At 38.8% G+C, this 24469-nt stretch overlaps 2 protein-coding genes across 13 annotated transcripts in view; one reads left to right on the top strand and one right to left on the bottom strand.

Moving 5' to 3' along the window:
• MIGA1 (mitoguardin 1) overlaps positions 1-22175 on the bottom strand; it is a 60462-nt gene extending 38287 nt beyond the window's left edge. The window contains exons 1-9 of one of the 7 annotated variants that reach the window (XR_006414938.1): positions 21826-22172; positions 19023-19214; positions 18779-18888; positions 15879-16054; positions 12061-12238; positions 10910-11043; positions 6844-6970; positions 4484-4620; positions 1749-1872 (exon numbers count right to left, since the gene is read on the bottom strand). Coding sequence is in view for 6 of the 7 variants with exons in the window: in XM_044432327.1 (XP_044288262.1) it covers positions 1749-1872; positions 4484-4620; positions 6844-6970; positions 10910-11043; positions 12061-12238; positions 15879-15977 (799 nt within the window). In the remaining variant the exon portion in view is untranslated. Of the gene's footprint in view, positions 1-1748; positions 1873-4483; positions 4621-6843; positions 6971-10909; positions 11044-12060; positions 12239-15878; positions 16055-18778; positions 19215-21825 lie in introns of all 7 variants that reach the window. The other 6 variants (XM_044432327.1, XM_044432326.1, XM_044432328.1 and 3 more) reach the window with 6 other exon arrangements.
• Positions 19355-24469, top strand: part of USP33 (ubiquitin specific peptidase 33) — a 63900-nt gene continuing 58785 nt past the window's right edge. For 2 of the 6 annotated variants that reach the window (XM_044432314.1, XM_044432313.1), the window contains exon 1: positions 19355-19542. In XM_044432314.1, the coding sequence (XP_044288249.1) occupies positions 19496-19542 (47 nt within the window). In that variant the 5' untranslated portion in view covers positions 19355-19495. Of the gene's footprint in view, positions 19543-22392; positions 22606-24469 lie in introns of those variants that run through there. The other 4 variants (XM_044432309.1, XM_044432308.1, XM_044432311.1 and 1 more) reach the window with 3 other exon arrangements.

The following is a 24469-nucleotide window of genomic DNA, read 5'->3' as shown; positions in this document are numbered from 1 at the left end:
GGTTCTGTACCTTGTCTGAGGCTATGTAATGAGGTAATAGCCAAAGTGGGATTTGAAGCAGAACTTTCAAGCTTACAACTCCTACTCCTAGGGCACAATCCCATGAGACCTTAAACAGAAAAAACAGCCTGCATGACGGGCTGGGCATACTAGAAACTGCAGGCCACTTTTCTGTCTAAATCAGTATAGGATTGCCCTTTAGATTACATATTTAAGTTTCACAAAATCTTTCACCACCACCAAATAGTTAGTCTGAAATGCAACAACATTTAATTGATTTTTTCGGTTTCCCATTTTCAAGACTTGGTACCCAGTGGAAATGAAGAGAAACTATTTGTGTATGAAGTTTACACTTACAGTCAGAAACAGGCATAAAATACTAGCTTTTCTTTCTTTTTAGGTTATAATCTCCATATAACCTTCTTATATTTAAAGTAATGTATATACATTTCACATATACTACTTCATATTCAGCTAATCACCAACCCTATTTCAGCTTGAGGGCTGAATTCAATCTTGGCAAAGCACTCAATATTCCAGTATTGGGTAGGCTTGAATGCAAAGGAGGTGGATTCAAAATACAAAAACAACATATTGTAGGATAAAGCATATACAGCCTCAGGAGAGGCATTTCTATCTTTGAGAATGGAAAAAAACCACTATTAACCAATCTGTGGTTCAGGAAATGTGGGTAGGGGAAGTGAGTGTGGTTATCTGAGAAATCCTGAGAGGCTGGGTTGGAACCCTAGGCTGGCTGGATTTGACCTATGAGTTTGAGTTTCAACTGCCTCTGGACCTAAGAAGGCAAGCTCAGTCTTCTAAAAGAATAACCTTCAAATTTTTGACACATACAGTCAAAACAGATTTGACACATACTTCAAACAGATTACAACCAACTCACACCTCCAAAATTAAATTTTCATAAAATGCCATTGTGAGCCAACTCAAGCATTACAGGTGAATATAAACATTTTATCATACTGCCAGTCTTCTTAAGAGTAGACAGACAGACTGCCAAGTCTGGCAAACAACTTTGCCAGACCCAACTTATTTTAAAGAACTGATAATCCATTTGACAGAGCTAAGTATGTTAGAAATAACTTTAATAGCTTTCACATGTTTTTCTATTTATATTTTCCATAAGTCTACTGAAACATATGCAGTATGAATTCCCCAAAAAGAGATGCTATAAAGAGAGAGTAGCAATATGCAGATTAACTATGAGTTTCATGATACACAAGAATTTCCCTTTTTTCTACCCTACTTTCTCTTCCTTGCCTAAATGCACTGGGAATCAGCCATTTGATCTAGAAATGTAGAAAAAAAATCAGTACTAATAATGTTTCTGTGTGGGAAACAAACTCCCATATATATATATATATATATATATATATATATATATATATATATGCGCTTCTCATACTATCATTGCCCATGGGAATTATGCCAGCTCTGTGGAATAGGCCTTTCCTGCCAGAGAAGGAAACTCAAAAATACAAGTAATTTATTATTCAATTTCCCAGCAACACCATTGCAGGTCCCTGTTGTTATTAAGAAAGACAGCACAAGAGAACCTTCCTCAACCTGAAGACATTCTGATGTTTTGGACTACATCTCCCATTCCTAGCCACTAGCCATGCTGACTGGAACTGTAGGGAGTTCAAGCCCAATATATGGGGCATACCAGGTTGAGGAAGGTTGCTTGTTGCTAGTACAACAGCCATAACAGGAGCAATAGGAACACTCACCAATATTGTTTGCAAAGGAAGTTGCATCAGATGCACCAAGGGATACCTCAAACTCCTCCTGAAGACGATAAGCTCTTTGGAGCAAAGACTCAAGCTTATGAATGAATTCAGCACTAATAATATCCTGTAAACAGAAGTTGCAGCACATAAATGGAGCCTTTCAGTACTAGTATGTTAAGCAGGTGATGGAAATTCTGTTATGAAAAGTTATTCATTATTTATACAGTACCGCATTCAAGAACAGCAGGAACTGAAAAATGTAATTACCATAGCAACTAAGCTATTAAGGCTGCAATCCTATGCATTGGTTAGAAGGGCTTTTACTCTTGCCAGGTGCTTTGCTCTTCCTTCAACCATTCTCAAATGCAAGTACAAGAACATCCCCTTTGCTGAACAGCTTTGTACTTGCCAGACAAGAGAGGTGGAGACCTTGAAACATATGGGGTTTTTTTTCATGCCTATTTTATAAAGAGGCATGCAATGAGCTCATTATTTTGCTCTTTTGGAATAATCTGACTCTTTCTGAAAAAGCTAAACCTGAGCTTTTTCTATCAGATAAAGATGCTAAGATCATGTATCAAGTAGCCAGCTTCTGCATGGTAATACTCAGGTTAAGTAAATCTTATGCTATTTAGTTATACATCTATATGTTTTAATATTTAAACTGTAACAAATTCCAACGAAGTTTTTAGTAGTATTAACCATTATGTTCATGTCTGTGGCATTATGTATTTCAGTTATGTGGTCTAGGTGATTATCTCAATTTTTAGTGTCTGTTACTTGCCTATTTACCTTTTAATCCATTTTAAATTGTTATTTTAATTGGGGTAATGTAAAAGCAGTGTTTAATCTTTTATGCTGGCCCACATTGGCTTATGCTGGTCTATGACCATAATAAATAAAATAAATAAATCCTATGCATTTTTTGACAGAAAAAATAATCTTCTGTCTAAACATGTACAGGGTTGAAACCTAAGAATAGCAAAGTTAGACTAGTCTTTCCTAACCTGATGACTTTGGGTGTTTGGCCATGCAGTTTGCTGAACATGGATGTACTTGAATTTGTGCTGAAATCATTGAAATGACTACATAAACATGTGTAGTCTTGGACAAACAAAAACCGAATTAAAACCTAAATTAAAATACTCAGAATGAGTAGCTTGAAGCAACAAAATATTTGAATTCTTCTGTGCTAGTTTCTAGTCTTATCTTGAATAGCATAGCATACCATAATCAGAATCAGTCAGGCATTTGCAACAGAAAATTTTAGATGATTGTATGATTCTGTAGCAGTACAAAATCATTTGACTGTGAGAAGAATGACAATAAAAAAACAGTATCATAGAATAGTAGAGCTATTGGGTCCAACCCCTTGCTATTGCAGGACACCAATTTGCAACATCTCATTCAGATGACCGTCCAGTTTCTTACTGAATGTCTCTAGTGAGAGAGAGCCCAAACTTCTCTAGGCAACTGGTTCCACTATCATATTTCTCTGACAGTGAAGAAATTTTTCCTGATATCTAGCCTGAATCTGGGTTGTCATTATTCTGTGTCCTACACTCTGGCATCAGCAAGAGATCTTGTCCTTCCTCTTTGAGACAGCCTTTCAGGTACATAAAGTGATGTCATGTCCACCCTCAGTCTTTTCTTCTCAAGGTTGAACATACCCAGGTCTCTCAGTCTCTCCTCACTGGACGATGTTTCCAAACCCTTAAACATTTTTGTTGCCCTCCTCTGGACCCTTTTGAATGTTATCTTTCTTAAATCTTGGTGCCCAGAACTGGACATAGTATTCCAGATGAGCTCTGCCTAATGAGGAATATAGGGGAACTGCTATGTCTCTTGATTTGGAAGCAATACTTCTATGAATGCATCTCAAAATAGAATTTGCCCTTTTTGCAGCTGCATCACATTGCTTGCTCATTTTTCGCCTGTTGTTAACAATAACTCCAAGGTCATCTTCTTTTTCAGCTGTGTTGAGCCGCATATTCCCCAACTTGTATCAATGCATTTGGTTTCTTTTTCCTAGGTGAAGGGCTTGGCATTTGTCCCTACTGAATCTCATTCTATGGCTTTCAACCCAATGTTCAAGCTAATCAAGTTTTCCCTGAATCTTCATTCTCCCAGTGTGTTCACTATTCCATCCAGTTTTGTATCATCTGCAAACTTGATTCTTATTCCTTGTACTTCCTCATCTAAATCATTAATAAGGATTTTGAAGAGCACTGGACCTACAACTGAACCCTGTGGTACCTCACTAGTTACCTTCCTCCGGTTTGGGAAGGCGACATTGAGGAGCATCTTTTGTGTCTGGTTTAGCAGCCAATTTTAGATTCACCTAATTGTTTTTCTATCTAGTCCACTTCTTGTTAGTTTGCTAATCAGGATGTTGTTTGGCACTATGATGAAAGCTTTGCTAAAATCAAGGTAGATTATGTCCACCGTCTTTCCACTGTCAATTTGGGAGGTTACCTTTTCAAAAAATTAGTCTGACAGGATTTATTTTTGATAAATCCATGTTGGCTTTTATTAATCACTGCCTTTTCTTCATGGTGCTTGCAGACTGATTTATTAAATAATTTGCTCCAGATATGTGCTCAAACTATGGGTGTGTAAGAGATTTCCTTGGATAATTCCAGCTTCCAGTGAGGAAGCAGGAATACTTCTTTTACCCCAGGAAAAAAAATCAAAGCCTTTTGATCATTAGCAAACATGTATGATTGTTCACTCACTTCTATACTTTCTTCTGCAATAGCATCACCAGCTCCAAGTTTGATGGCGCCACAGCTGGCTTCATCTTCAACGTGTCTGTTACGAAAGATCAATGCCTGCTCCCATCTCCCAAGTGCCTCTTCAAATAGTTCCATTCCTGAAATAACATTAAATACACCAGTCTAGCAGCAGATATTCGCTTTATCTGGTATCATCTGTTTTTTTCCTCTTACATGGAGTGTTTTGGAGTCATTTACTTTGAAAGCATATTCCTGATCTTTGCCTGTGGGCTCACTGGTCTATACTATATGGATTGCTTGTTGTTGCTAGTTGTGAAGTCGCATCCGACCCAGCGTGACACCATGGACAACGCTCCTCCAGGCCTTCCTGAGTGCAATGGTGCGGGAGTTTGAACATTCTTTGGCATTGCCATTCTTTGGAATTGGAATAGACCAAAGATATAGTATAGATTATCCATTTAGAGAGCCTCTGGGAGGAGATAGGCATTTCATGGTGTGGGCCACCATACACAATAAAGGGTCTTTGTGATTGCTGGATGGATTGAGTCCTGGCTTTTTAGAAAGCTGATGTTCTACAGGCATCTAGAGAATGGAGGGCCAGCTCTATGGGGCTGGAAGGACTCTGAAAGAAAACCGCTAGGACAATGGTCTTGCTGATATAGAAAGAAGAGACTGCTTTAGGTAGGAAAGTAGGGTCAGTGCAAAGTATCACATGCAAGATGGTATAAGGAGGGTCAATTTGAAGAGCAGTGAGTTGACTGGCTCAATGGGCAGAGGTAATGGCTATCAAGAAGGTGGTTTTCCAAGAAAGGAGGTGGAGATCTGTAGAAGCCATAGGATCAAATGGAGGCTTGGCAAGAACATCAAGGACAACGGAAAGGCTCCAGGATGGAGCAGGTCATTTAACAGGTGGGGCTAGATTTAAAATGCTCTTGAGGAATTTTCAAATGAGAGGATAAAGAAAAAGTCAATCGGCCTTGGATCAGTGTGGGGAAAGCTGAGATGGCAGCTGAATAGATGTGGATGGAAGAACAGGTGAGATCTCATTTATATAAGGAATTGAGAAAGAGAAAGATCTTAAAAGGAGAAATTATAACTGGGAAGAATCAATGTTGTGCAAATGTAGAAGATGCTGTCTGCTTAGCATTGCACAATTTGCAAGAGGAAGGTTTGAGGGAGGCATTCAAAATGTGCTGTAAGTTGGGGGGAACTTGTGAAATTAATGGCATGTAAAGGGGCTTCTTTGAATGGAGCTAGTACAAGCCAGTCATCTAGGTAGGGGTATATGTGGACCTCATTGAGACAACGGTGAGAACAAACAATGGCCATACATTTCATGAATACACAAGGAACGTTGCCAGACCAAAAGGGAGGGTAGTGAACTGGAAGGGTTTATCAGTCACCTGAAAATGGAGGAAATGCCTGTAAGACTCCTTGATCTTACTAGATTACTAGAAGATTACTAGAAGAGGAGGATCTATATGATCCTCTTAAAGAGTCTTGGGAAATAGATCTAAAAAGAAATATTAGTACTGAAGAATGGACTAACATGTGGGATAAGGCAATTTTAAAATTTATGTCAGTAAGAATTAAAGATAATTTTTATAAACTGGTTTGGAAATGGTACTTAATTTCAGTTAAATTGAATTATATGAATAATGAGTATTCCAACGTTTGTTGGAGATGCAACCAGGAAGTGGGTACATATTTCCGTATGTGTTGGAAGTGTATATATACAAATGTTTTTTGGGAAATGGTCTTTAAGGAAATTAGTAAAATATTGAATTTAAATATTGAAGTTGATCCAGAATTAGCATTATTGTCATTATTTAGAGAACAGATTGATGATAAATTTATTAATAGCAGTAAAAGTAATAATAGTAAGGAACTGGAAAATAAAAGGTGAGTATCATATAGTTTTATGGGATGGCCTCTCACCAAATAATAATTAATCAGCTTTGGAATCTTCCTGAAACAGCTCTATGCATGTGTGCAGAGCCTACATGTGTGATGTACAGAGACCACAAAGAATGACTCCTCTTCCATCCCCCCTCCCAACAGCTATATATCTTGGTTATTCTTAAAGACTGCCTCAGCACCTCCAAATATCTTCCACTTCTCTTATCTCAAAGGTTGAAGGTCCCCTCTTTCCCCTTCTCCTCCTTTGACAAGTCCAGATTAACGTGAACTGGGAGTGCACACCAAGGACCATTACCCTTCTCATTCTCAACACATACCTTGTGCTGAGGTATTAAGAAGCCAGTTGTTCCTTCAGAGTAACTTGCAATCCTTTGTTCTGAATTCAGACATATTTTAAAAGAATAGCAAAAGATCTGTACATAAAAATGCAGTTCATTTACCCATCAAATACAAATTTTCTGGGGTAGTTACTGGAATATTGACTAGCTTCACATCATCTTCATCTGCTTTGTCCCAAGCACTAGAATTGACACAGACGCAGCTGGGACAGGATGTGGCACTTTGGACCTAATTTAAAAAATGGGAAAAAAGAACTTGTAATGATATAACCCAAGTATCACAGCATATCTTTCAGTCTGATTTAATTATTAATTCTGTCTAGAATAAAGAAAACCCAAAAAGATTATTAGAACTGTGTAGTGATATGTCTTTTGCAAGATAAAGCAGAAAACACAAAATTCACACTTAAGAATGAATTACTATAATCTTGCATACAATGACTTAGCTAGGTTATTCCAATATACACAGTCCTTCCTAAGGTGCTCTCATAAGTAAAATGCTACCACTTAAGAGATAGCATGTCTTCTGCCACTATTGTATTTGAATGTTATAGCACTATTTTTTTTATTGCAAATGTATGCTGCCCCACAGCCAGAGGCTCTCTGGACAGCTCAAAGTGCTACACACAGACACAGACACAGACACAGACACAGACACAGACACAGACACAGACACACACACAGAGAGAGAGAGAGAGAGAGAGAGAGAGAGAGAGAGAGAGAGAGAGAGAATAACAAACAAAACATAAAACATGAATAAATAAAACTATAAGTACAACCATATAAACAGGAAATAGCTGAAGCAGGCACCTCCTCTAAATAAGACACACATTTGCTGTACTACAGGAGACCCCTGAGCTAAACGCTCATCGAGAAGGCAAAAAGCTGCAGAAAATACTGCCAGTGGGGCCCCAACAGAACTCCATTTTTACAATTAAAGGAGATCCTTTCTTTTAGTCAAGTCATTGTACTTTTTATTCAGAATTCTTTAAACGCAGCCCTAAACATACTTGTAAGTTGAGCCTAAAGCCATTTATACACAAATAAATCCCAGTGATTCAATAGAGAGCAACCAAATGAAAAAGTCTGATTGGCAGAGACCCAAGCCAATACATCACTGCTCCTCAAATGAGGTAGAAACAGGTCTAATACTTTACTTGCACATGACACCTAATAGACAACTTAATGTTTAGACCATTATACAGCATATTCTATGGCAATAAAAGTATCAAAATTTCAATATTTTACCACTTCTATTGTGTCTTCACATTGTCTACCAAGTGAATTTTTCCAAGTAGTTTGTGGTCTCCTGCACACTGGAACACCTTGTGAATCCACTAAACCCTTAGTGGTTTGCTGTGATGAATTTGTTTGTCACTTTGAAAGTCTTCAAAGTAATCAAAGACAAAGTTATCTATGGAATACGCTTCCCAGAGAAGTTTGCCTGGTGCCCAAGTCTGCTCTCATTTTGGTGCCAGGTGAAAATATCTCTTCTCTATCTATTTTAATAATTTTAATAACCTGTCCTAATAATGGGGGGTTAGATGGTTAAATTCTAATATATTTTTGTATTTGGTTGTTCATCTTGCCTACACAAGTTTCTTGAAATTGATCTGGCTTATGTTAGTATGTTAGCATTATTATTTGATTATTTTTAATGAAAGTTTAATTGGTTGGTTGTATTTTAAGAAGCTAATTTGATCTATTTGGTGGTTTAGAAATGTAAAAATAAATTAAAAATAAAATCACTTGGATACACCATGATTTGGACTCTACAGTTGATTAGTCCTATTCAGAGAGGTGTCCAGAGTACCATCTTGTCCAAGTTTGGTGAAGGAGTTTCAACTATTGCAGCCTGATGATGGGAACAAAATGTTCTTGGTTCTGTCTGTGCCATCAATTGATCACTGCCCATCTTGGCTCATCAAGACATCTACCCATGGGATTCATGTCCAGGAGGCTGTCAATGCCCCCTTGATAAAGATGGTGGTCCTAGACTCTTTGAAAGAGGTTGTGATAAGACCACTCCTAAAACAGTCAAACCTGGACCCAGGGACCATTGCCAATTATTGGCCGGTGGCAAACAGCCCATTTTTGGGTAAGGTGCTTGAGCAGGTAGTGGCCCAGCAGCTCCAGGCACTCTTGTTTCAACTGGGTTTCAAGCCAGGATTTGGAACAGAGACTGCCTTGGTCACCCTCTGTGATGACTTTTGCTAGAAGAGGGGCAAGGGGAGTGTGACCCTCTTGGTTCTCCTGGACCTCTCAATGGTTTTAAACACCCTTGACCATGGTGTCCTTCTGGACAGACTGGCTGAGTTGGGAGTTGAGGGCACTGTATTACAGCACTTCCACTTCTACCAGACTGACCATGTCCAGATGGTGATGCTGGAGAACCATTGCTCTGCTGCATGCAAGTTACACTATGATATTCCTTAGGACTCTACACTGTTCACCATGCTCTTTAATGAAAACGCTAGGAGTGGTCATTCGGAAGTGGGGACTGAAATGTCATCAATATGCTGATGATAGCCAGCTCAACATCTTCTCACCTAACCCAGGTGAGGTGGCTTCCATTCAGGATTGATGACTGAGTTCAATAATGGACTGGATGTGGGCCAACAAACTGACATTCAATCCAAATAAGACAGAGTTGCTGTTGGTGGATGGTCTGCCTGCCCAGAGGATGGGCCTTCGATCTGTTTTGGATGGGGTTGCATTTCCCCTGAATGACAGGGTCAGTAGCTTTGGGGTGTTTCTGGACTCAAAATTATCACATGAGCCTCAGGTAGACTCAGTGGCCAGGAGTACCTTCTTTCAGTTACTGGTTACTGAGTGCACAGTAATGAATCACATTTTACATGTAAGTAGTAGTTTATGCCATTTTAAAATCCTGTATCGTTTTCTCCTATTTCTTTTTTCCTTAATTCCATTTCTGGTTTAATACTTTTTGGCAAGGAATATTTATGCCTTTGGATTAAAATTCTGCTAAGCAGGGCCTGAATATTTTCCCATTTCCTCTACTGAATGGTGGATCTGTGGAAATTTTGAAAAGAGCTCCATCGGCTCAGGACAATGAATGATGGCAACACAGCCAGGAAATGTGAAACAAGCACTGCAGAAACACAGGACCTCAACTGCCTCACAGACCACTTCTCCGCTAGATGAATCAATAGCACTTTGCCAGTCCACGTAGGAAAGTCTGACATTCAATGTCTGAGGATGTTACAATGTATGCTTCTAAAATTATGACAGAAAAGATTATGAATGCAATAGGTGGACATTAACATTGTCCAGATTTTTCAGAAAACTTGAATGAGGAATGATCGCAGGTCTCAAGAAAAAGTAGCCAATAATCAATTTTTATACTGGTCAGTTTTAAGAAAGTGTGTTGCATCCAGTGATGGTTTTTCTGCCAGCACAAATGTTATCGTACTAGGAGAAACCAAGTTCTGAATCAGGTGCAACGCAACTCAAGTTCTACTTGCACAACTGGTTACAAAACCTAAGTATATAAAGTGGTGTGCTACTACAGTAATACCTCAGTTCATGAACTCAGCATAGGGTGATGAACACGATTGTGGCCATCTTCCCCACACAAACATGATCGCGGCCATTTTCCCCGCACCATGACCATGTGTCAGAGTGTATTTATGCGGGGAAGATGGCCGCAATCATGTTCATGTGGGGAAGATGGCCATGATAGTGTTCACACAAACACGGCCATCTTACCCACTCTGACATGTGGTTGAGGCTTCCTCTAGTTGAGATTGCAGTTGCACACTCTCCCTCCAAACAATAATCTCCTCCCCACCCACCTTCCTGTCCTCCACACCAGAAATCACCTCAAGCAAGGTTAGTGTTCCCTCTCTTCATACTGTACTGTACTGTAATTTGTTTCATATTTTCGTGGTTAAAAAAATTACATATGGTTCAGAAGGGAGTAAATTTATTTGCATTGAACATTATGGGGAAATTATGGGGAAATTTGACTCGGTCTGCGACCAATTCAGTTCGCGATCAGAATGGTGGAACAAATTAAGTTCGTGAACCGAAGTAACACTGTACTTGTACCATGGTTGGCAGTACACTAGATTTAGGTTAATATGTGCCAAAATATAACTTGTTTTGTTTAAAAAATACATGATAATCTTCAACAAGCTGCACTTACTGAGGCCAAACTCTGCACTGAACCTGAACATTTACTGAAGAGACCTCCATTTGCATTAATATAGTATTTTTCTTTTTCTTTGGCTGAGCTCAACGAAAGCGTTAGGTTTTGTCTGCTGCTGGAACAACTGGAACCTGAAGAAGAAAGCAAATAATAAAAAACTACTCAGGAATGATGCCCATTGACATCAGTGACATTTTCATGACTAAAACAGTCTTTTAACCAAAGACTAACTAAATTTTCTGTTGTAATGTACATTTCAAGAGGGAAGACAGACTTTCAAAGGATGCTCTGAATTACTGAAAATATAGGAATAATGTTACATTTGAGTATGCTTCTAACACAAAAGAAATGGTGATGAAATCATGTGTACATAAGCAATGATTCACTAAGCTTTCATCTAGCATTTTCTATTGGGAGGGGTACTAGGGCTATCATGTGCCCTTTTTTACAGAGCACAGTCCTGTATTTGATTTGCTATCAAAAGACTGTCCTGTGTTTGAGTGCATTCTCTATTTGAAAGAGTGTCCATGCTGGGTATAAAGATAAAGAACCTTAAGTACTGTAGCCTGTCACCATTTTCCTCTTTATTATTATATTAATATCCCGTTTTTTCCCCTGTAAAAAACCAAGGAAGCTTAAGAATCCTCTTCCTTCTTTCTCTCTTAACAAGAAACCTATAAGTCAAGTCCCATTGTGCCACAGCTTCAACATACGGTCTCTTACTTCTGGATCGGAGACTGAGGAGCCAAATATTAAGATCCTGAATGACAGGGAAAGTGGAGGAAAAAGGCAGGTCAATACTTTTAAGGTGCAATTCTATGCACAATGAAAAAGCCCTACAACTCCGAACACCTCTCTAGGCAACCATACTGGCTGTGGCATGCTGGGACATGTAAGATGTTTGCGTTGCCTAAATATACATAAGATTGTGCCCTTAATGTATTCATAATTTAACGTTTGGATTCCTGTCATTATAATTGAGCATTGATAAAACTAAAGTCCTAAAGTTATTTGTTTAATGTTAGTTGTTTTTATCTTAAGAAAGCAAAAAGAAATTAAAGATAGAAAGAAAACAGAGAAGCCAGGATGTACCCTTCAGTAGGACAGATTTGGCCCAGGATTTGGCTTTCCTTAGACATACCATTTACCTTTCTCAGATGCAGAAGTTTTCATATAGTCCAACACCAGGTGGCCTGGTTCCCATGGAGATACTTTCCCAGTTTTCTTCCCACGTTTTCTTTTGAAATGATGAGCAAGAAAAAGCACAGATATTGCACTCACTGCTGTTACAGCAAATAGCTTCTTCAAACCTGGTGGGATTTTAACCTTAAAGCAAATGATAAAGGCTGCTATATTACATGTTCTACAGAAGAAAAATAAATATGACTTCGATATTTTAAATTCATATAGCAAATATGAACACTGCATAAGCACTATATGAAATTCTATTAGAGTCCATCTTAGATAAAATTTAGTTAAAAATAGTTCACCAAGTTTAATATATGTCCAATACATATTTATATTAACTTTGTGTGGCATTTGCATTTCTTTTAGAAGCCATAATGAATATTTTATCTCAACATATTATTAAATAAAAAATATCCAATGGTAAATCCAAAAGGCTGATGAGTACATGTTCCTTGATATACATATATTTAATACCTCACATTCTTAAAAATATAAATTGGTGATTGATGATCAACTTGTTTATTTAAAATATAATGCTCTGCAATTTGTGGTGAACTTTATTTGGCCTGTAAACACCACATAAAAATGCCTATTTAGAGGAGCAAACCTATGAGTAACAGACTAAGCAAAATAATAATTAAAAACCTTTGGGTTGTACTTAGTAGTTGAAAATATTCCTCCTGTTCCTGTAGCTCCTCTAGGACCCTCCAGATCTCTTCTAGATGGTTGACAGAACATGCAAAGGAGGTATGAGGCAGTAGAGAGAAGATGTCGCCTCATCTGACATTGGATGAAGCTTTCTATTTCCAAATGGTTTGAGGCCAAATTATTTGAAGGACTGCCTTCACCCATACCAGCTTGCCCACAATTTAAGATCAGCAACAGCAGAATTTCGCCCTTACCCACCTTTGATGGAAACTGCATAGGCAAGTACTGAAAAAAGGCCTTTCTGCAGTAGAAGGCACCCCATTCTAGAGGTCCATATGTACCACCAGTGCTTTGAGAAAGGTCCTAAGATGTACTTCGTTCCTTTGGCTCTTCCCCAATTATGTCTTAGCCGACTGTTTTGATTTGTAGCTTCAACTGTGTTATAGATATTTAGAACTGTGTAGGGCAGATATTTATTGCTGGTATTTGTTTTTGTGACTTTTGGCTGCTCTGTTGGGTCTTATTATATAGGATTGAATTGTCATAAACTGCCATGGGAGGGCTACTATCCTGAAAAATGGCCAGAAAATACTTTAGCGAAGTTAATTTTTGTTCTTGTAATAATTCACATAGGAGTAATACATTATTAAGCCACTTGACTCTAAACACACATACTTAGAAGCAAATTCCCCACCAAGTTTAATTTTATGTCCTTCCTGTAAAGTAGATTTAACACTGGAGCCTAAAGTACAGAGCATCTTTATTAATTGTTGCATAGTATTAAAAGTGTGGGCTTGGTGTTTGCCAGAATTATACTTCTAATCCACAAAAAGTTTTGTATAAGGCTTCACTTATGTTCATACCAAGGTGGATTTGATTCAAATAAAATCAATTTAAATCACTAGTCAGTAAACAAGAAGATGGTATCTCTGAATCCTAGCATCTGGGATGCATTGTCAGATCCTGGTCCATTAAGAAACTCACCATAATAAAACAAATAACCTAATGTGTCCCATTTAATGATTTATAGATTCTTATTTTTCTAGTTCTCTCTTATATGCAGTTTGATATACAAGAAAATGCAGGGTGGAAGGATGAATAGAAAGATGGTTTCCACCACTTCTCTGGTTCTGCATTGGACGACTATAAGCCTCTGAGTTCAGAAGCTTACACAAATCATCATAGAATTGTGCCCAGAATTGTGCCCTTAAGTTTAGCTTTAACAGAAAATTGGATTTAAAAAACCCTGAGACTGAATGTGCTATAAAACCTGATTTTTGTTTTAAAATTCTCAATATTACAGGATAAACAGAATATTGATATTTATTCATTCAACTTGCATGTGATCACTGAAATGGTTTATTGTTAAAACAAAATTAAAATTTTCTACTGAATTATAATTTGCAACGTTAGCATTTGGTCTGAAATCTAAATTTGACATGAAAGCAGAAACTGTTTGATTAATAGCCTGCTAACGATGTTCATCCTCCAATGTATCCTAGTCTACCACCTTATTGGTTTGCTTCTTGAATCTGAAGAAGCCCTATACAGCACATGGGATTAGAAAGCTTAACAGGCTTCTGAAGACCAGCACACATACTATTTGTAAATGCATCTGATGATGCAGAATCTAGATGCAGAATCTGATATCAGTGTCAAACAATCAGATATGCTACATGCATTGCACGTGCATTACTGTAGCTGTTTAATTGTGCAAGCTCTGCTCTCTAATTGTTTGTTTTATGTATGGTTATTCCTATCCCTTTTCTAAACAAGTTAACCAAAATAGCCACCGGCAGTCCTTGCATTGCACCACAATATGCATCGTGGTACCTCCACTGCAGGAATGACCTTTTTCAACAAATATATAAGGCTGGGTTAGTGATCACAATATTTTTGCACACCAAATACACAATTAGAACTACTGAGTATGTTACCAGTTTATGTCATGGAATTCAAAATTAAATGGCATACTTTACTGCACTTTCTAGTCTACAATGATACATTTTTGCCCAAGTCTAGTGATCCAAGAACACAGGAGTGGCTTTTCCCCTATGCCTTCCCCTATCTTATCAGATGATTAGGGAGAAAAGACACTGGAGCAATGGCCACTACAGAGAAGGGTGGAGCAGTTTGTGACCAGCCAGTGTAGCAGCAGTTGGGTAATCCAGATGCTGCACTCATAGGTCAAGATCTTCTCTGCACTAGGAAGCTGGGCTGCAGAATTTCTAACCCTTTACTTGTATCTTTGTATGCAATGCAACCATCATCCCTTGGCATTTCATACCGGCACATGGTTTGCCTGCTAAACAGTATGCTACACATACCATATACAAGTTCAGTTTGCACAGAAAGTCACTGAATCACACTCCTAATATGTGTTTCCGAATCCATTTTTCCCACACTGTGGGACTAGGAAAAATGGTGTCCGTCTCCCCCTCATTATTTCACTTTGTTTACAAATCTTCATAGCGGCAAATGATAAAGAAGCCTTTATCTTCCCGGAGCACATTAAAACTTCTGTGTTTAAACTCACTCCAACACTAACAATTATAGAAAGTCAGGTTTAACAGCAATTCTATTTCTTTGCAGCCCCATCTAACCTGCTTTTAATGCAGTCATGCTCCTAGCAGTCAGGACTCCACCCAAGCCTGCTTTAGATATTCTTCGGATATAGATACTGCATGCATTCTCACCCCATGTAAATGTTTGCTCTACAATGTGTGCGCCTTCCTAACTTCACAGATCATAATAGAGGAATGGCAACAAAACCCTATTCACCTTGCAAATTAGGGCATAAAATCCACAGCAAAACTGAAATACATAATTGTTGCTAAATCTGTGAAATAAAACATGGGAAAAAAACCTAGCTCAATCTTTTCATAGCATTCACCACTTAGGAAACAGAAAGAAAGGGTGTGGTTTCGGCAAGATAGTTTTAGAATACATATCTATTTTCTAATGATTAGCATGAACAATGCAATATTTTATTTACATCCAAGTTAGTTTGAGAAAATATGGATACATAATAGAAGACTCTGTAAAAGATGGCTAAGTGTTGAAGCACAAACCTTGCTATTCAATTTTCAAATCCGTACTACAAAAAAGAATAAGGAAGTGCAATAGTTACCTGAATTAGGGAATAATACCAGGAAAGGGGAAGATCAAATACTCTTAAAGCTGCTTTCTTCAAAGAAAAGCATGTCTCACTGACAGCGTTTTCTGACATGGCTCCTTCTTTCCCATAGCATCCTTAGGTGATAATAAGTCAAAACTGTATTACGTCTGTGTGATGTTGAATACGGTCTGCCAATGAGAGACAGATATTTCTCAGCCTCACACCCTGAAAAATTATTTCAATGGCTCAAGTTCAAGCTTTCTTCTGGAGTTCAAAGACTGCAACATTTACAATTTCACTAAGCAAAGAAACTAAAATCACATGTGTGCCTTTTGAGGTTTTCTGTGAAGATAGCTATAGCCACTGTAATCCTGCACCCATTTACCAGAAAGTAAGCCCCAATGAACTTGGGGGGACTTATTCTGCATAGATGTGCATGTGTTGACTGGAATGCATCAATGAATGGGACTGGAAATTTCTGTTTGCTTTGTGAAAACACGTAGAGCACAGCAGACGATTGCTGAGAATTGCCAGTCATTCTGGCTGATCTCTGTGAAGACATTTTATAATAATCACTACACAAAAAATCACTTTTGAAAGCAGCATTTCTCTAAGATTTTAACTAGCTTCAAAATACATGAAGAAGAATTAGAGCAATAATCTTTTTGGATGGAAAAAAGAAATACTTTAAAGCTGTAGGCTCCATCCAAGTACTCCAGAAATCTTAATTTTCAATGGTTCCCATGTTTTCCATTCCTCACAACCCTAACAGAACATTGTATCTTACAGAACAATGTACAGCACTGGGACACTGTGATACAAGAAATTAGGATCATATATCCCAAAAGAAAAATCCATTAAATAAAAGTACTGGGAGAAGCAAACTTGTTAAAGCTATAAGTTTGAGCAATTGGTTTATCTATATACATGCAGACTAACATACAAAATTTTAAATATATTGTACTATTATTCCTAAATATAAAGAAGCAATAGCAGAGTGAAGAGGGTGGAGTGCTGTCTATTTCCTTTCTTTCTCCATTTCCTTTCTCAATCTTCTTCAATCCTAAAAGATAGCAGTATCAACAAATGGTATTCCATTTTACTGGTATATCCAGGAGAGGTTAAAAGAACCACAATCCTTTACTAGTATACCAGCAAAATAAGATAGCTATTTGCAGATAACTTTTGGGGGGAAAAACAACACCTGATTATCAAGCAGCCCAATTTATTTTTCTATAAATACAGGAAAAGCAGCTCAAAGATATACTGTCAAAGAGTACCCAATAACCGCAGCCCACATTGACTGACAGCAATATCAATCAATTGATAGGAGAGGAGATCAAAGGTGATCTTTTCCTATGGCCAGCACTGCAATACCAAGGGAGTAACATATACCATGGGGGTTGAGGATGGAAGCCATGAAAACCTGGACCTGCCAGCACAAAAAGCTGTATTAGAAAACAGAGGCTGCAAACTCCTCTTGAACAAAATTTCCTTGGCTATGGGAATAATTTGAATGATGTAAAGTTCTGCAGTTTAGGGAAAGTGGAAACTCAAGGTCAGCTGCATCAGACACTTTATAAAGGGAACTTTAATGAATTCACTCCTTAAAAACTAAATTACAAGTTGCATTCCCAAGAAAACAAAAATTCGTCTTTAAGTTGAATTTGCATTTAAGGTGGATCACATTTAGTTGGCCCTTCACATTCACCCCTGTTATGTTAGGGTGAATGTTATGCAATGTTAGGGTTGCAGGACTCCCATGAAAGTGGAAAAATGCAAGTATTTCTGGGTTTAAATAAAGATCAAAATCTCCCATACTTTCACTCCACCAGAGTGCCCTGTGGGTCTTTAGCAGTTCATGTGGCTGGATGTTTTTTGTCTGTTGACCAGGTTGCTTAAATTTCTTGGAAATTTTATTAAAACTTTTTACTAAATTGCTTTTAGAATTTTGACAGCGTGTTGCCTACCCCAGGACCAAAACATCTGTGGGGAACTTCAGTTGCTTTTAAGTATTCTAGGGTGTCTTCACCTTAGCCCACACTTTGTTGGTGAACTTTCATATGCATATTAATATTTAACATCTTTTATAATTTATTTTTATGGAGAGCCAGTGTGGCGTAGTGGTTAAGAGCATGGGACTGGGACTCAGACGACCTGGGTTCTAGTCCCCGCTCAGCCATTGAGCCACCTGGTGACTTTGGGTCAGTCACACTCTCAGCCCAACCTACCTCACAGGGTTGTTGTTGTGGGGATAAGATGGAGGAGGAGATGTAAGCTGCCTTGAGCCCTTTGTAGGAAAAAGGCAGGATATAAATCGAAAAATAAAATAAATATTTTAAACGAATAAAGACTTCTTAATTAAAGGGGGAATCCCAGTTTAATACTCTAGATCACTGTATGAGACACTTAGATTATATTGTGCATATATGCATATAATCCTGAGTTTATTTGTATACTAGACTACTAAAGACCTCTGTGATTGAAATGCATTCTGTATTAGCTCTTTATAGTTGTCTAGGAATGCAGCACAGTTTACTTAAAGTTTGTTTGCTTGAAGCTTTTATTTACACAGATAAAACTCATTTTTCAGACATACAACTTTCACCAGTTTGCTTATCCCAATTCTTCTGCTGAACATTTAAATACACGGAACTGCTAACTATCCCAATAGCAGCTCGTATTACAATAAAGAGGGGGAGGTAAGAAAGAGCACACACAGAAAGAGATATCCTAAAATTAAGGGATCTTAGACATGGGGCAAGAAATTACACATATAGCTTGTATGACTGCGCTGAAAAGCAAGAAATTGTGCCACAATATTTACAGAAAGAAGGCAGAGAAATTCTTATGTTACAGAAGAGGTCCGGAAAAGATCGTGTCGTCACAGCAAGATGACTAAATAGTCTCACCTCTGATTACGTTATTCGATAAAAAGCCCTCCCAGCTCGGGATGGGCATCCCTTATAGCCGGACTGCCATAACCGATCTCGAACGTTCCTTTATTTCAGATATCATCCCTCTGTAAAATTGATAGTGTTGATCCTGCATTAAAAGACCTCAGGACTTTCTGCAGATCAACCCGTTATGTTTGGCCTTGCTATTTTTTAGCACCAGCAAAGCTGAAGCTTAGGAAGAGGGTCGCAGGCTGCTCACCTGCTGAAACGGCTTGGATAAGGCTCTTCTCACGCTGAAGCGCCGAACCGTTTCGCCCCTAAGGAAAAAAGGAGACAAGGATCCCGACTGGTTTCTTGGGGTTACTCTCAAGCACAGCAGTAGGTGAAGCAAGCCAACGTGAAGGGCTCCTCGATTCCTCTTGTGCACCAGCCACAGCAGATGCATTTGCAGCTGTTAAAAAAAGCAACACACACAAGTGGTGGGGAGAGGATCCGTGGAGAGAAAACACGGCATAACACGTGCCTCTTGGCTTCCGGTCAGATTAAGCCTTTACATCTCTGTCGCAGAAGGAGAAGCCACTGCGCCGCCAGCCAGTTGACGGTGGAGGGAACTGCTGCTGGGTTGGTTTTCCATTTGTTTTTTAAACAACTCGAGTTGGTTTTGCGGCAAAGCCACTTAGCTGAAACCCGAACGTTGCTGCAAGTTGGAGCAAAACAGAGGCTTGCAATCCTATGCACGGTTTCCCAGGAGTAATCCATTACGCACACGTTACTTCCAGGTAAACAAGGTTGTGCTTACCGCACAATCAACACTAAACCAAGTTTGCACTGAAATACAGATGCTTTGTGCTCCACTCACTTGCAGGCAAAGAGGTCGTGTTTGCATAACTTTAAGGGGATACTATTCAAGCTTAACTGCAGGCAGACTGAACTTTGAGGTAAAGGCAAGGGAAGAGTGAAATTTCCACTATAGTTAAGAACTATTAACGTTGTTAGTAGAAGTACAATTGGACATCTGCCCTGCCTCTTTGGAGATGATCTAGTTGCATCATCTACCTTAATACAAGTCTGCCTCTTCTGAGCTCACTAGTCTTACATTGTCTAGGAGTCATTAGAACTCTCTCACTTGGCAAACCAAGAGATATTGTAGTATGAAGATTGAAGCATTTTAAACCTTGGAGACATGGCCTCCTTTCCTTTTTTTTTTCCTGGGCCCACCTTTCCTCTCAGACTTAGAAAAAGAAAAGCTAAGGAGTTAATCTATGGGATATATTATATCATTACAAAGAGAGAGAGTGTGGGGGGCAGGGGGAGGTAAACTGCAATTGCTCAGTGCTGAGAGAACATTCTCTATAAGCTCAAAGGCACTCTTGTTTAACCTTTTCTGTTATCATTGAAATGTAAATAAATTCTAGTAACTCTAAATTTGCATGCACACACACTTCCATATACACATAGGCATATATCGGGAGTAGGAAGCATGTAGACTGTATCACCAACCATATTGTAAAAACTGGCATCTGGACTGACCAGATTGAACATTTTGGCCTGAGTGGTCTGTAGCTAGGATGAAGAATCAAAAAGTCAAAACAAGCTTGAAAACAGGTGAAGTGTTATGCTTTTGGCATTCTGCAGCCACTCCAAGAACAATTTTAACTTAAATATATTTTGCTGGTAGACATATCACTTGTGGGGGTGGAGTGGGGAGCAAAATTAGCTCCCAAATCTCCCAATACACATGTAAACTTACATCAGTGGCCTGTGTCGTATTACTTTCAAGTACCTAGCAATACCTTTGTTAAATACTTAGTGACCCTGGTTTGTTTGTACTTCAAAGTGGTTAAATTATATTTCACTAATTAGATCTAGCAAGTTACATTACTTAAAGGTGCAAGCCTATGCGTGTTTAGACAAAGGTCTACAAATCCCAAATATGTTCAAGAAGGCATGCTCAGAGTTGTACATAAGATTCCCTACATCCTTTAATAATGGGAGTTTTGGTGAGAGAATCTATGAACCTCTGTTTCCATCTGGAAGTGGAGATCATTGAAGAATTTGCAGTTAAGTCCCCACACTCCCCAACTTGCAATATGAATATCAATAAGGTTAGATGATGTTGCAGGAGTGACATAAGCCACTCTCAGCCTACATCCTCATTCGCAGTACGGAAATAACATCAGTAGTATATTTACATTCAAAGTAGTTAAATACTGAAAATAACCACAAGTAGATCTAATTTCTTCAATCAACCCTGGCTGTTCTTTAGAAGAAAAGAGACTGAAGCTGAAGCTCAAATACTTTGGCCACCTAATGAGAAGGAGGTCCTTATTGGTGAAGACTCTGATGATGGGAACGATAGAAAGCAAAAGGAGAAGGGGACAGCAGAGCTTGAGGTGTCTGGATGGGGTCATTAGGGAGTTGGGTGGACTCCAGGGGATGGTGGGGGACAGGAGAGCCTGGAGGAATGTTGTCCATGGGGTCACGAAGAGTTGGACACAACTTTGTGACCAAACAATGTCTAAATTAGAATGAAGGATCCACTCCTTTTACCTTTCCTGCTTCTATTCACTGCTGCCAAATCACTGCAAAGATACAATTCTGCATTTTCTCTATTGTAGCAACCAGTCATCAATTTAATTCTAATAACTCATAATCCTACACATGTCTACTAAGTAGTAAGTCTCACTCTGTTCAATCACATGTTTCCCTAGTATTGCAAATGAGCAGTTTGGCATAAAAATGTAAGATGCATTTAAATTTCCAATCAAATATCATGCATACCTTCCTCATCTTGTGGGAAGGTCAAGTTATTTAACGGTGCAAGCCTATCTACTCAGAAGTAATTCATTGAATTCAATGCATGTTACTGTCAGCTAAGAATTGCAGCTTAAACTTCTCCCTAACATCTTCCAGCCAAATGCAGGGTTCAATTACATGCATAAATGTGTTACTGTTGGCCTATATGCAGTTACTGTACACTTTGAAAAATCAAAAAATATACATTTTTCACATGAAGTAGGACCCGAGTTTGAAAAAGCAAGAGCTTCTCTTTGTTCAGTTACCTTTTGTTTCGTGAGGGGGACACATGCTGCTACACTGAAATCCTGCGTCTCTCCGTTATCATCATACTGTAACTATTTTCCTGAGCAAGGACGGGCGGGAGCATCAAAACAAATCAGGCATTTCATGTGTGTACGCTGCCGATTTTTTTTTTTTTTTTAATGTCTACGGTGCTGAAGAGAACACAGGCAGAAATCGCCTTCCAAGATCAAAAGGAAAGATAGACGAATGAAAGCCTGGGAGCATCCTCCCAAACTATATGCGTAAAGCCTTCTTAGTAAGCATTAACCGATGCTGTCATCACATGTTTTCAACAAATCAAGAACCGAGTTCTTCTGCCTTTCTATTCCTGAATAATTCACAATCGCCATCTTGGTGCTAAACCCATTTTTCAACTTATCTCTATCGTCAGTTCACCCACAAGCCCAGTGCCGCCATCTTTCTTGGGGGCAAGTCCTTTACTTCTATCGACATGAAAGTTTGCGCTGCCATCTTCGTGTAGGGCAATTGAAAGGAACCAGCCACGCTGAAGCGGTACTGCGCGCGCGCACTAGAGTTGTGCCCCCTCCCCGCAGAAAGCAGGCTGGAAAATAAAAAGGAAGCGGAAGGCGGCGGCGGCAACTCCTTGTCCTCCATCGCCTGCTGTGTCTTCTGCGCGGCTACTTTTTCTAATTAGCCTTAGGAAACAGGTGAGGCGGAGGTGGCGGCGGCCACCGTTATATTTGCGGAGAAAGCGAAGAAATTGCTGCGGTGTGAAACGAACGGTCCCAGAGACTGATTTGGTGAGACAGTGTCAGTATTGTATCGGGAAAGAGCAAAGCCTCCAAGCAGTTTGCTCAGACGTAACCCCGATTGAGGTCGGGGGGCCTTTCCTCCTAAAAGAAAGTGCATAGGACAGCAGTCTAAACTTTCGAGGGTCTGATGGGTTTGCGGGGTAGGAAAGGGGATGCGGTTGAGACGAAGTAATGTTTCATCTGTGGTGACAGAAAACCAGGTCCTCGAAGTGTATTTAAAGCCGTGCCTTTCCCACTGTCGATGGTGGGAAGTTTAGCAGACTCCCTTTCATTTTTTCTTCTAGTAAACACGTTTTATTATTCTTCCCCCACCCCCAGAAAAACGAATGCAAGCAAGGTTTTTGTCTGGAGTCTAACTTAATACCAGTTTCTAGATCTAAAATGTATGATGGGAATAACAGTGATTTGCTTCTGATCATGTACAGAGTAGCCTTTCATGGGTAACCAATAGAGAATGTGAAACAGGTTTCCAACTTTCCAAGGAGGAAACGTGAATGAGGTTTCCAAGGACAAGCTTTCCACAGGCATGTCTCTCAGTATGGAACCCAAATATTGAAAGGAGGGTTCTACATCTGAATGTTAGATCTAGCTATATCTAAGTTTTTTTTCTAGGGGACATAAAGGTGTTGTGTAATATTTGTTTGAGGCACAAAGGTATTTTGAACCATTAAGTGACAGTTACAGTATGAAATGTAAAGCTAAAGAAATTAATGGGCAATGTTGATAATAGGTTTTTTGAGTATTAAGGTAATCTAGATTCTGAAGATAGTACAGTAAAATTTAGCTCTCCTGCCTGTGTGCATGAATGAAACAGATGAAGGGGGAATAAAGTGGTAAGCATTATATTCATGTGCTAAACCTGCCAAATACGATACTTATTTGATAAATGGTTGAGACATCTGTTCTGTGTTGCAGCAACTGGTTTGATACAACACTGGCTACAGCCACCACTGCAGCTTGCAGTAGTGCAGGGGCAGCAGTTCTGCTGCAAAAAGATCAGTCTGCAGAATACACTGCAGAGATACATTTTTTTCCAAAGGATAAAACTGGGGAAACTCAGACAGCATGAAATAGAATGTAGCATTACATTGTTATTTCCTGTAAGATTTGAACAAATGTATAGGCTTGAAACACTTAAATTAGCACTGCTGTTAGTGAAACAGTTGAAGAATAGATAAGTATGCAAACTTAAATGTTTTAAAATGGCAAGCTTGCTTGTGGGAGGAGAAAAGGAAATAAATATTCGTGTAAAAAGCCTGGACAAATTTCATCAGAAGATAACAAATAGATTTTTGTTGCCTAAGGCAGTTCTTTACCTTTCATGCCTAAGTTGTTGGTTCTGTTTTACTTTATATTACAGTCTTGTTTAAAGAGGAAGCAAGACATTACTATTATAAAATCTGATTATTATATATGTTCTCAATATTACATAATTAGGCTATTACTTTTTAACAGCAATCAGATGCTGAATTAGGTATCATTGATTCAGGGAAGATTATTAAGCATTATCCAACAACCATAATAGTTTGAGTCAAGAGAAACAGTTACTTTTTTTTTTTTTTTGTTCTGTATGAAAGTGGTGCTTGCAGCCCAGTGTAAATTTCAAAAAAGATTATGGACAGTGCAATGGTAGTCTCCTAAGAGCATAATTGCAGAAGCTTTTGCTCTGTCTTTGAGATAAGGGGGTCTTCAGTGTTCCTTGAAAATTCTACTTATATGGTAAAGATAAGAACAGCCCTATTGAGAATAAATGTAGTATTATATTCCTTCAGTGGCCAGCCAGATGTCTATGGGAAGCCTAAGAGTAGTTGGTCATATACTCCCTTGATCATGTTTCCCAATAGCTGTTCTT

The sequence above is a fragment of the Varanus komodoensis genome, unplaced genomic scaffold (genome assembly GCF_004798865.1).
Source record: "Varanus komodoensis strain SLA01 unplaced genomic scaffold, ASM479886v1 scaffold24, whole genome shotgun sequence".
In the NCBI taxonomy this organism is placed as follows: domain Eukaryota; kingdom Metazoa; phylum Chordata; class Lepidosauria; order Squamata; family Varanidae; genus Varanus; species Varanus komodoensis.
Note: the sequence above shows the minus strand (reverse complement) of the source record. Positions and strands in the feature narration are given on the sequence as shown.